The 11,941-nt window shown below is 47.6% G+C and overlaps 1 protein-coding gene across 4 annotated transcripts in view; it reads left to right on the forward strand.

Moving 5' to 3' along the window:
• Positions 1-10,797, forward strand: part of prkd1 (protein kinase D1) — a 32,796-nt gene extending 21,999 nt beyond the window's left edge. For 2 of the 4 annotated variants that reach the window (XM_079369645.1, XM_079369646.1), the window contains exons 14-21: positions 2,821-2,893; positions 3,259-3,365; positions 3,806-4,066; positions 4,401-4,499; positions 6,757-6,917; positions 6,996-7,102; positions 9,905-9,990; positions 10,269-10,797. In XM_079369645.1, coding sequence (XP_079225771.1) covers positions 2,821-2,893; positions 3,259-3,365; positions 3,806-4,066; positions 4,401-4,499; positions 6,757-6,917; positions 6,996-7,102; positions 9,905-9,990; positions 10,269-10,502 — 1,128 coding nt within the window. In that variant the 3' untranslated portion in view covers positions 10,503-10,797. The remainder of the gene's footprint in view (positions 1-2,820; positions 2,894-3,258; positions 3,366-3,805; positions 4,067-4,400; positions 4,500-6,756; positions 6,918-6,995; positions 7,103-9,904; positions 9,991-10,268) is intronic. The other 2 variants (XM_079369647.1, XM_079369648.1) reach the window with 1 other exon arrangement.
• Positions 10,798-11,941: the final 1,144 nt, after the last annotated feature.

Genomic DNA, 11,941 nt, shown 5'->3' on the forward strand with positions numbered 1-11,941 from the left:
ATTCTCGGATTTTTCTGCACGTGTGGAAGATCAAAAGTTTTCCATAAGTTACGTTCCTAAATGGTTTTCTGAAAGTGGTTTGATTTGAAAAGTGTTCGTACCCAATCAGGAAGGGGCCTCCCTCCCAGTGCGGCTCCCTGATCGTCCTCAGACCTTCAGGGGAGGTTTGATGTCGCATCATCACTCGTTGCTTCCTGCTCGCTTACATGAGTGTGCTAGAAAGTGGACGAACACATTAAACACAACAGAAGGCTAACCATTTGATCATGACCAATCAGCTACTCCAAAAAGATACACATCTCTCCAGTGCTGCTTGACATCATCTCTTTTTTTAAATCTTGAGCTTCATGTTTTCTTTTTCTTCAACTTTTTGCGAGGTGGATTCATGTTTCTTTTTCATGGTAAACCACTTCCTGTTTGAACCTCTCCTCCGCCTGATCCTTCCTCGCCTGCACTTTTAATCCATTTGCCTTTGAAGGCTTGGAGGACGTGTCACCGAGTGTGTGTGCATCAAACACTCGACGCGTACATTTACATCATAAAGATTTACATAAAGCTCGAATGTCTGCAAACTCTTTTCATGCAAATGGGAGCGCCGAGAACATCGAGTCCCATTTCAATGCAGACGCTCACCTCGCCGTCTCCAAGGTGAGCACGTCCTCAAGCACCTCAGATGGAGATTACTGTGATTACTCACTCAGCCAAACGGTTTCCATGACGACGGATGGTAATTAGGCAGCGTGACAGGGGGGGTGAAGGGGTAGGAGGAGGTTTATAATATTGTATTTCTGTCCTCTCTGCTCGAGGTGTGATATTAGCCTGTCAGTTAACAGGGGAGGAGAAGGAGACGTGATCACACACACGGAGAAAATATTTAGCAGTTTTGGTGTCAAAGCTGCAGATCACTGATGCCGGGTAGTTTCACTCTGCACACAGAAACCTGAGAGGAATCAATAATTTCACTTCTGTTTAGCTGAACTCTGTCTCAGCCTGCCACACCTCCACACAACACCTTCAACACACGTCTGCAGCAGGTAAACAGGCTGTAACGTCTGCAGCAGGTAAACAGGCTGTAACGTCTGCAGCAGGTAAACAGACTGTAACGTCTGCAGCAGGTAAACAGACTGTAACGTCTGCAGCAGGTAAACAGGCTGTAACGTCTGCAGCATGTAAACAGGCTGTAACGTCTGCAGCAGGTAAACAGACTGTAACGTCTGCAGCAGGTAAACAGACTGTAACGTCTGCAGCAGGTAAACAGGCTGTAACGTCTGCAGCATGTAAACAGGCTGTAACGTCTGCAGCAGGTAAATAGGCTGTAACGTCTGCAGCAGGTAAACAGACTGTAACGTCTGCAGCATGTAAATAGGCTGTAACGTCTGCAGCAGGTAAACAGACTGTAACGTCTGCAGCAGGTAAACAGACTGTAACGTCTGCAGCAGGTAAACAGGCTGTAACGTCTGCAGCAGGTAAACAGGCTATAACGTCTGCAGCAGGTAAACAGACTGTAACGTCTGCAGCAGGTAAACAGACTGTAACGTCTGCAGCAGGTAAACAGGCTGTAATGTCTGCAGCAGGTAAACAGGCTGTAACGTCTGCAGGTAAACAGACTGTTACGTCTGCAGCAGGTAAACAGACTGTAACGTCTGCAGCAGGTAAACAGACTGTAACGTCTGCAGCAGGTAAACAGACTGTAACGTCTGCAGCAGGTAAACAGACTGTAACGTCTGCAGCAGGTAAACAGACTGTAACGTCTGCAGCAGGTAAACAGGCTGTAACGTCTGCAGCAGGTAAACAGGCTGTAACGTCTGCAGGTAAACAGACTGTAACGTCTGCAGCAGGTAAACAGGCTGTAACGTCTGCAGCAGGTAAACAGACTGTAACGTCTGCAGCAGGTAAACAGGCTGTAACGTCTGCAGCAGGTAAACAGGCTGTAACGTCTGCAGCAGGTAAACAGGCTGTAACGTCTGCAGGTAAACAGACTGTAACGTCTGCAGGTAAACAGACTGTAACGTCTGCAGCAGGTAAACAGACTGTAACGTCTGCAGGTAAACAGACTGTAACGTCTGCAGCAGGTAAACAGACTGTAACGTCTGCAGCAGGTAAACAGGCTGTAACGTCTGCAGCAGGTAAACAGACTGTAACGTCTGCAGCAGGTAAACAGGCTGTAACGTCTGCAGCAGGTAAACAGACTGTAACGTCTGCAGCAGGTAAACAGGCTGTAACGTCTGCAGCAGGTAAACAGACTGTAACGTCTGCAGCAGGTAAACAGACTGTAACGTCTGCAGCAGGTAAACAGACTGTAACGTCTGCAGCAGGTAAACAGACTGTAACGTCTGCAGCAGGTAAACAGACTGTAACGTCTGCTGCAGGTAAACAGGCTGTAACGTCTGCAGCAGGTAAACAGGCTGTAACGTCTGCAGGTAAACAGGCTGTAACGTCTGCAGCAGGTAAACAGGCTGTAACGGATGCAGCAGGTAAACAGGCTGTAACGTCTGCAGGTAAACAGGCTGTAACGTCTGCAGCAGGTAAACAGACTGTAACGTCTGCAGCAGGTAAACAGGCTGTAACGTCTGCAGCAGGTAAACAGACTGTAACGTCTGCAGCAGGTAAACAGGCTGTAACGTCTGCAGCAGGTAAACAGGCTGTAACGTCTGCAGCAGGTAAACAGGCTGTAACGTCTGCAGGTAAACAGACTGTAACGTCTGCAGGTAAACAGGCTGTAACGTCTGCAGCAGGTAAACAGGCTAACACTGGACTGGACTGATAACAAAGATGATCAATAATTATTATGTCTTATTTGGTCTTTGCTTTCTGTTTCAGGATATCAACTCTGTGTATCAAATATTCCCCGATGAGGTTCTGGGCTCGGGGCAGTTTGGCATCGTCTACGGAGGTAAAACACAAACATGCAGCATCTTTCAGTCAAGCTCTTTCAGAGCGCTTCTCACCGACAGATAACCTCCTCTTCCTTTACCTTCAGGTCAGACGTGTTGACTCTGTCTGTGTGTTTAATACTTGATAAAGGAGTCATGTCCTGACATCTGCTCAGACGTCTGACTCAGAGCAGTCATAGGCAACCAGTGTTTCTGTACAGACAGGAGTTTACTCCTCTCTGATAAAACACATGTGTAGGTAAAATGTACAAATTACAAATAACTAGAAGTTGTAGTTAAATACAAAAGCGCAGTGAATCTACTGTTTTAAATCATGGAACAGCTGACAGCTGATTGTTTTAATGTTTGTTTGTTTTTCATGCAGGTAAACACAGGAAGTCCGGCAGAGACGTCGCAATCAAGATCATCGACAAACTCCGCTTCCCGACCAAACAGGAGAGTCAGCTCCGTAACGAGGTGGCCATCCTGCAGGTACACACACACACACACACACACACACTCCTATCAGCAGTGAGTGAGACTTCCTGTCGTGAACGACTTCATTACCGTGACAACACTGTAGGGGTGTGACATCCTGTAATAATCCAGCGCTGCTCAACCTGCAGGAGCTGCTGCTGCTAAACACACACACACACACACACACACACACACACACACACACAAACCTGCAGTTGAGAACATGGGGAATTAAATGAGCATGTGGGGAAGTATTAATATGATCCTTACCGTCAGCTGTGTGTGTATCAGGATTTATTATTCTGTGGCACTTCTGTGTTTGTCTCGTTTTTTCTGTCTCTTCTTTATAAGAAACAAAGATTAAAACATGATTAAACAAGTTAAAATAATAATATGTCATATATTAATATTATGTTATAGTTTCATGTTTAAAACGACTTTTTGACACGGAGCAGAAACAGAAGCGCAGGAGGAAAGATGGCTGCTGGTTTCTCCCTCATCCTGCCGACAGTGCTGCATTAAATCAGATGGTTTCTCCTCCTCGCTGCCTCCAGAGTTTGCACCACCCGGGCGTGGTTAACCTGGACTGCATGTTCGAGACGCCGGAGCGAGTGTTCGTGGTCATGGAGAAGCTCCACGGAGACATGCTGGAGATGATCCTGTCCAGTGAGAAAGGACGACTGCCCGAGAGGGTCACCAAGTTCCTGGTCACGCAGGTCACACACACACACACACGTGCTGCAGTGGTCACAGTGAGGAGGTTGCTGGTTTGAATCCCCGTCTGTGTGGAGTCTGCATGTTCTCCCCGTGCATGGCGTGGGTTCTTCCTCCCACAGTCCAATCACACGCTGGTTACCTGCTGACTCTGACCTGTCTACAGGTGTGAATGTGGGTGTGTCTATATGTCAGCGCTGTGATTGGCTGATGATCAGTCCAGGGTGTAACCCCGCCTCTGGTCTATACGGGAGAAGCAGTGTAGATGATGGATGGATGGGTGACTTTCCTCTAGCGCCCCCCTCAGGATGTTCTTTGATTTTCTGTTTGCTTTAGATCCTGGTGGCTCTGCGACATCTTCACTTTAAAAACATCGTCCACTGTGACCTGAAACCGGAGAACGTCCTGCTGGCGTCTGCAGACTCTTTTCCACAGGTACATGGTGTGTGTGTGTGTGTGTGTGTGTGTGTGTGTGTGTGTGTGAACGTGCTTTAGTTTATAATGCATATTTTCGTGCTGACTTTTTCTATTTTAGAGTCAAATGAAGGGAAACGCTCGGTAATACAGATTAACAGAAGCTCGGTGAATAATGAGAGATTACATGTTCAAGGAGAGGTCGAGGATGAAGACATTTAGCAGGTGTAAACAAAGCAGGTGTGACAGTACAGACAGGTGGTTTTAAAATGTGTCCTGATATAACTGATAGAAGAGAAGAAGCTCTGATGATGAAAGCTGTTCATGCAGAGACGAGGTGAAACAAACTCCATTAGCTTTCAGTCTATCTATTAGCAGCTCTCTGCAGTTTTCAGTCTCCTCTCCAGAAATAGCTGTTTGTGTCAGACACACAAACTGTTAGCGCTAATGATGCATCAGGCCGGCTGCTGGGCTCAGTGTTCCTCACACACTTTACCCACCGTGGATCATCTGCAGAGCCTGCTACTCCTGAACCACTCAGGAGACAAACAGCACGCTGCGGCGCCGGCTAAGTCACGTGTGAATGAACGTTAGCTCGTCTGCTCAGAGTTTTTTTTAACAATAGCAAAAAGTGAAACTTAGGGCCGGAGTTACTAAACGTTTGTGTGTCTTAAAACGTCTGCAAACTTGATACCACCCGCAAAAATTCTGCTCTCTGATTCGCTAACAGCGTGCAGTGAGGATTACATCTTTCATATGAGCAAATCTGTAAATAACAAACAGGTATGAAGCGCAACAAGGATTTTATTTTTTTTGATTTGTGATTATCAGATTGGACTGCAGACGTTGTCTTTTGTAGCTAGCTTAGCATAAGGGCTGAAGCGTGGAGGAGGAACCTTCAAAGAGCTCAGCCTTATTTACAGGAGCATGCTGTTAAAAAAAGAGGAAGAAATGGGATTTTATAAAGGAGTCATGTTTGGAGCTTCGTGTTGATTGACACCATGAAGGATGATGAGTTAACAGTGAGTGTCCAGGATGTCAATCATGGAATAAATCCGATAAACAACAACAATACTGCTTCTCTGGAGGTCATTCCACCCACACCTGAACATCCACCTGGATCCATCCGTGACACAAAGAGAGGAAGGAGACGTGATTCATCAGGACCTCTCTGTGATGACTTCCATGTTTGTCCCCAGCGTGTGAGTGAGTCATCCTGATAGCAGCTCCATCATCACACTCATCCTCCCTCCAAACACTGACTGATGCTGCCGCACAGCCAACACCACCATGGACTCAGAGTTCAGCTCTCGCACTCATTCACAAGAATCTCCCTGATTGTCTCCTTCTGGGCCCCATGAACAGGTCTCACAGGGGGCCCCTGACACACACACACACATATATATATATATGTGTGTGTGTGTCTTCAGACGGTGTTTAAAGGGTTAATGTGCTTTCACACCGAACCTGTTTGATCCAGTTAAAACAAACTCAAGTCAGGTTCAGGAGGACTAACATGGTCCTGGTTCAGGAGGACTAACATGGTCCTGGTTCAGGAGGACTAACATGGTCATGGTTCAGGAGGACTAACATGGTCCTGGTTCAGGAGGACTAACGTGGTCCTGTTGCAGGAGGACTAACATGGTCCTGGTTCAGGAGGACTAACGTGGTCCTGTTGCAGGAGGACTAACATGGTCCTGTTGCAGGAGGACTAACATGGTCCTGGTTCAGGAGGACTAACGTGGTCCTGTTGCAGGAGGACTAACATGGTCCTGGTTCAATAGGACTAACGTGGTCCTGGTTCAGGAGGACTGATGTGGTCCTGGTTCAGGAGGACTAACGTGGTCCTGGTTCAGGAGGACTAACATGGTCCTGGTTTAGGAGGATTAAGGTGGTCCTGGTTCAGGAGGACTAACGTGGTCCTGGTTTAGGAGGATTAATGTGGTCCTGGTTTAGGAGGATTAGCGTGGTCCTGTTGCAGGAGGACTATTGTGGTCCTGGTTCAGGAGGACTAACGTGGTCCTGGTTCAGGAGGACTAACGTGGTCCTGGTTTAGGAGGATTAATGTGGTCCTGGTTCAGGAGGACTAACGTGGTCCTGGTTCAGTCCGTGTCGTCGTCCAATTAGAAACTGTAAAGTGTGTCTGGGGCAGCGACAGCCAATCAGGAGTCTTTGTTTACTTCAGGAAGTTTCCCTGCACGCTCTCCTGACCAATCAGAGAGCAGCATGTTGTTTTAACCAACAAGGTGACGTAGCCACCCTGACCGTCTCGTTCCAGGTGAAGCTGTGTGACTTTGGTTTCGCTCGGATCATCGGCGAGAAGTCGTTCAGGCGTTCGGTGGTCGGCACGCCAGCGTACCTGGCTCCTGAAGTCCTGAGGAACAAAGGCTACAACCGCTCGCTGGACATGTGGTCGGTCGGAGTCATCATCTACGTCAGGTACGACGCGTCATGTTTTATTGGCTCTTCCTGAATGTTGCTGAATGAGGTCATGTTGGTTCTGTTCTGGTTCTGCAGTCTCAGCGGGACGTTTCCTTTCAACGAAGACGAAGACATCAACGATCAGATCCAGAACGCTGCCTTCATGTACCCTCCTCATCCTTGGAAGAAAGTCTCCAACGAAGGTTTGTCCCACGTCCCCCACACAAACATCCATCAGGAGTCTGAACGTCGTCTTTTATTTTGAAATCCAGCTCTGCATGTTTCCTCGTCCGACTTCCTGTCCAGCTTGACGCGTGTCTGCAGCGCGCTCCGTCAGAAACAGACTCGTATCGTGTGGTTGAAAGGCAGCAGAGCGTCGTGGCGCTGCTGGCATGTGGGAGCGACGGGCGCGGCCGCGTGCAGCGCGGCCGTAATGTGGCGTGAACGGACAGCGTGGAAATGGCGTGTAACTCGCCCACAGTCTTGCAGATGTTTATTTTTTGAACCATGAAGAACTCTTTCTGCCTGAGTGTGTTAGCGTGAGCTCGGGTATCCTGGTCAGGAGTTTGAGTGTAAACGCCGTACGGAGGACTTCCTGTTGGCGTCTCCTCTGGAGACGGATACGAACAAAATCCAGATTAAATTGGGCAGCCAGAACCTCCGTCTCCATCCTTCAAAGTAGCACGCGGCTGGCTATTTTCTGCTGATTGAAGCAGCCGGCGTTTAGTCATCAGACTTCTTATCTGCACACATTAAAGACATGAAAGCTTTATATCTCCGTCTGACTCGCAGGTTATTATTTCCTCCTGCAGCCGAGCGATCGCTCAATCGCTCTCCGTTTGTCTCTGCTGCTGCGTGACTCATCGTGTTGTCGTCATTGTCTCTAAACGCGTCCGCCCTCTGTGTGTGTGTGTGTGTGTGTGTGTGTGTGTGTGTGTGTTGGCTGGAATTGTCCTGTTGACGACGAGACAGATTTAAATCAGCCTGACTCACTCGCTCCTCGGCCGGATCCCCGAAGCGCTCCTAACCTCCTGCCCACCTCCTCATCCCGCCGGAGACGCTTCAGGAATAAGTGTTGAAAGAGTCGTTTCTGTCGGACGCGGGAGGATTGAATGTCACCGCTCGGCTCTAAGTGTGTCGATAAAAGATCACTTTGACAGAAGAAGCTTTAAAAAGGTTTCTGTTCGAGAGCCGCCCACGATCAACACGACTCCTGCGCTTCATCGAAACCAGTTCGCAGAAAAGTGTTCTGAAAAGAATCTTCCACAGGACGACTTCCTGTCTCATATGAAACACAGTGAGTCAATCCACCATGCAGGGACGGGGCGGCTATACAGAGAAGTCAGTCCTCTCTGTCTTCTGCCTGCTCAAACAGGCCGTTTGGAGATGTTCCCTTCATGACATCACAAAGGGCAGTAGCCCCTCCCCCAGGTGGGTGACACTCCCACAGCTAGGTGTTTGTTCTGCCCTCTGAGTCTGCCTTCTCACCGTAAACAATAGGACATGGAGCCAGAAAGCAAGTACACCCGAGCCCTTCCAGAGAGGGGGCGTGGTCAGACACAGCTCATTTACATATTTAAAGCTACAGACACAGAAACAGCCTGTTCTGAGCAGGGCTGAAATAGAGGGGTTTATAGACATGATCAAATACAGGATCAGAGTGGATTTACAACAACACACTTCACACACATGATGAAGAGGAGCGAGGACACTGATATCACCTGAAGAGGAGGAGGAGGTCATGTGACCTTTAAAGAAACCAAGTGAGAGCACATGTCTGATCTTTGTATTCTTTGGAGGTGAATTCACAGGAAAGATATGCTCATATACTTCCTGTTTCACATTCTACTGACTAACAGACACTTTCAATATATAGATAGAGCCAACACAGACAGAAATTCTCCTTTGACAAGACCGAAACAATAAACACATTAAAAACTGCAGTTGGCCGACATAAAGAAAACATGAGCTTGTAAAAAGGGGGGTCTGTTTGGTTTAGTTCAGAGTGGTTTCTGCAGAGGGCATGAAGGATTGCCTGATGGAGCTGGAAGGAGTGGTTGGATAACTACCTCTTCATTTCTTTATTAACTGTCTGACTTTCTTATGAAACATCATTTCACCCCCTGCTGCCTCTGGCCTCCAACATTTCCCCACACATCAGCCACATCAACACTCACAGGCTTCAACGTCGCAGAAACAATTTTTGTTTTTCCTCTTCATAAAGTTCCTTTGACGTCCACCGCCGTGATGACACCCGCTGTGCACACAGTTTAAAAAACGATCAACAAAAGGTCAAAAGGTCAGCGGCTGAAACTGTGGTGTAAACAGAGCCTCATTGTAACTGAGAGAGAGAGAGAGCAGCAGAGACTGCTGGGGTGTGTAATTAAAATGACAGCCATGATCTGAAGCCTCCGCTCACTCATGAACACAGGATATATCCAGCATACAGGAAACGTCACACACGCAGGGAGGAGGATTCAGAACAAATAATCTCCTTTAAGATTCTTCTTAAAACATGTGTCAGGATCTGAGGAACGTTTGACCGACAGGAGAAGTTCTCTGTGTTGGAGTTGGACTGACACCGCCATCCTTTGGCCCCGCCGCAACCAGAGAGTGCAGATTAGAGGAGGGTCATGTGAGGAGTGTGTGTGTGTGTGTGTGTGTGTGTGTGTGTGTGTGTGTGAGAAGCAGCGAGGGTCCGGGCTCTTCTTGGAAAAGAGAGTTAGACGGACAGATTTCGGGGGGTATTCATGTGCTGCTCCATTCATGTGCATAATACCAAGTGAAGGAGGCCCCTGCAGAACTGAGGGGCCCCGGGGTCCCAGAGCCGTTCAAACCACTGACCCCTGAAGAAATGTTAACATCATGTTAGCTTTGCTCATTAGCCCCGACTGGCCCCTCTCCACGGGGGGGGGCTACACCCACCTCCTCCTCCTCATCTCTCCCTCTGTGTAACTGCTTTCTCCTCGCTCATCACTTCTTCTTCTTCCTCTTCTTCCTCGCAGCGATTGACCTGATCAACAACCTGCTGCAGGTGAAGATGAGGAAGCGATACAGCGTGGACAAAACCCTCAGTCACCCGTGGTTACAGGTGAGAGCCTCCATAACCTGAGATGTGTGTGTGTGTGGATCAAAGAAGCTGATTTAAACAAGCTTAGTTTTAATTTAAATATAAAAGCTAATTAGAAGTTTTACTTTGTTTGAATTAAGAAATAAAAAGTCCACTTGCTGTCTTTCTTTGAGTTTTTCGTTCGAGCCGAGCGATGATTTCAGATTTATCCAGCGTTTAAGTTGAGTGTGGTTAAATCGTCCCGCTGTGTGGCGCTCAGCTGCTTCAGAGACGAGCCGTGTGTTTGTTTTCTGCACCAGGACTACCAGATGTGGTTGGACCTGAGGAACCTGGAGTCCCGGATGAACGAGCGCTACATCACCCACGAGAGCGACGACCTGCGCTGGCACCACCACGCCCAACTCAGCGGCCACGACTACCCCCCGCAGGTGGTGGGCAACGGTCCCCGGGGAGACGGCCTTCAGGGGCTGGAGCGCTACCAGGAGCAGGACGAGGAGCTGGAGACCCTGAGTGAGCGGGTCAGTGACCTCTGAGGAGCGGCTCACGTGTACACGCAAAACTGTAACAGAGATAGGGCGACTTTACACATCAGTCGGTCCAAAACTACATCAAGCTGTTTTCCTAAACTGGGTCATTTTTTAAAGAGACAGGCACCGTGTCCACGTAGCCATTTGTCAGGGCAGACAAGCGTTTTAAAATGTGTGCGTGAGGAATAAAAGCGTTGCACGTCCATGTTGGCCGCTGTATGACTGACACCGCTCCCTTCCTTTTTCCTGCATGTTTTATATTTAAGATCGTTTATTAACCAATCAGACGCAGAGGAAGACGAAACACTCCGCTTTCTCTCCAGGCGGCCGCTTTCCACTGCGACAAACGATTGAAAAAAGATGCTGGTGCTCAGAAAAACAACGCCAGGTGGACACGGGGCCTTGCTGTAACTCCACCCCTTTTCTATGAAAGCACATTGCAGTCACAAAAGCAAGAAGTAGATGTGAAGCCAAAAGTTCTGACGGACAACGTGACCAAAACTCTTCCATCAATGTGTTGAGTTCGATGAACTTCATCATAATCAATCACGTTTCATCGACTTTAGTTTGGAGTGTAAATAAAAATCACTTCCTGTAAAAACACTGTCATGTTAAAACTGTAAAAACGAGATGAGACAACACGGCATCACCAAATCTCGATCAATTCTTATTTTCACATTTAATTATTAATTACCAAATTATTCATCTTATGAGTTTTGTATATTTTCCAATAAAATCCTATCTAACTACTTTTTTGTGTTTGCAATGTGCTTCCATAGTGTCAGCCCTGTCCTCACAGCACGCGTCATCTCATCAATATTTCATTCTCTGTGAATTTCAGTTTCTCTTGCTGACATTGTAAACAAAGTTAAAGGTGAACAAACTAAGCCGTGGTGCTTTTATTTTGAAGGTGAACAAACTGAAGTGTGGCGTTTAGTCTTGGCGAGCTTTTGACTCCGAGCCTCGTCAATAAACGGCTCAAAGGTCAAGATGTCAATCATCGATGTGGATTTTATTAATGCACCGTTAGCTCAAGTCGTTCAAAACAAGCTAACAAACGGGGATGGTGAGAAGTGACCGCGTCAGCGCCGTGTAGAGCGCCGTTCTTCCTGGCCTGTCGAAGCTGTCGACACAGAGGAAAATAGAAATGGGCCGTTGGAGTAAAAACAGTGTGCTGCATTACTCGCAGGCTCGTAGGACACTCCGCTAGGAAACAGTAAAATGAAGCAGATTCTTTCGCTGACGCTCTCTTGATGTTGTTCGGACCCGCTGTAAGAACGGTTAACAGCTGCTCTTTCTCTTTTGACAATCAGAAAAAATGAAGAACGCTACTGAAAAGTGGCGATTTATTGACTTTATGAAAACCACAAAACTTCACAATCTCTCCGATAATCGTCTCTATGGACACATGAACAACATGGTACTGATAATTACAGTCAAGGAAT

Source organism: Symphodus melops (assembly GCF_947650265.1).
Source record: "Symphodus melops genome assembly, chromosome: 19".
NCBI lineage: Eukaryota > Metazoa > Chordata > Actinopteri > Labriformes > Labridae > Symphodus > Symphodus melops.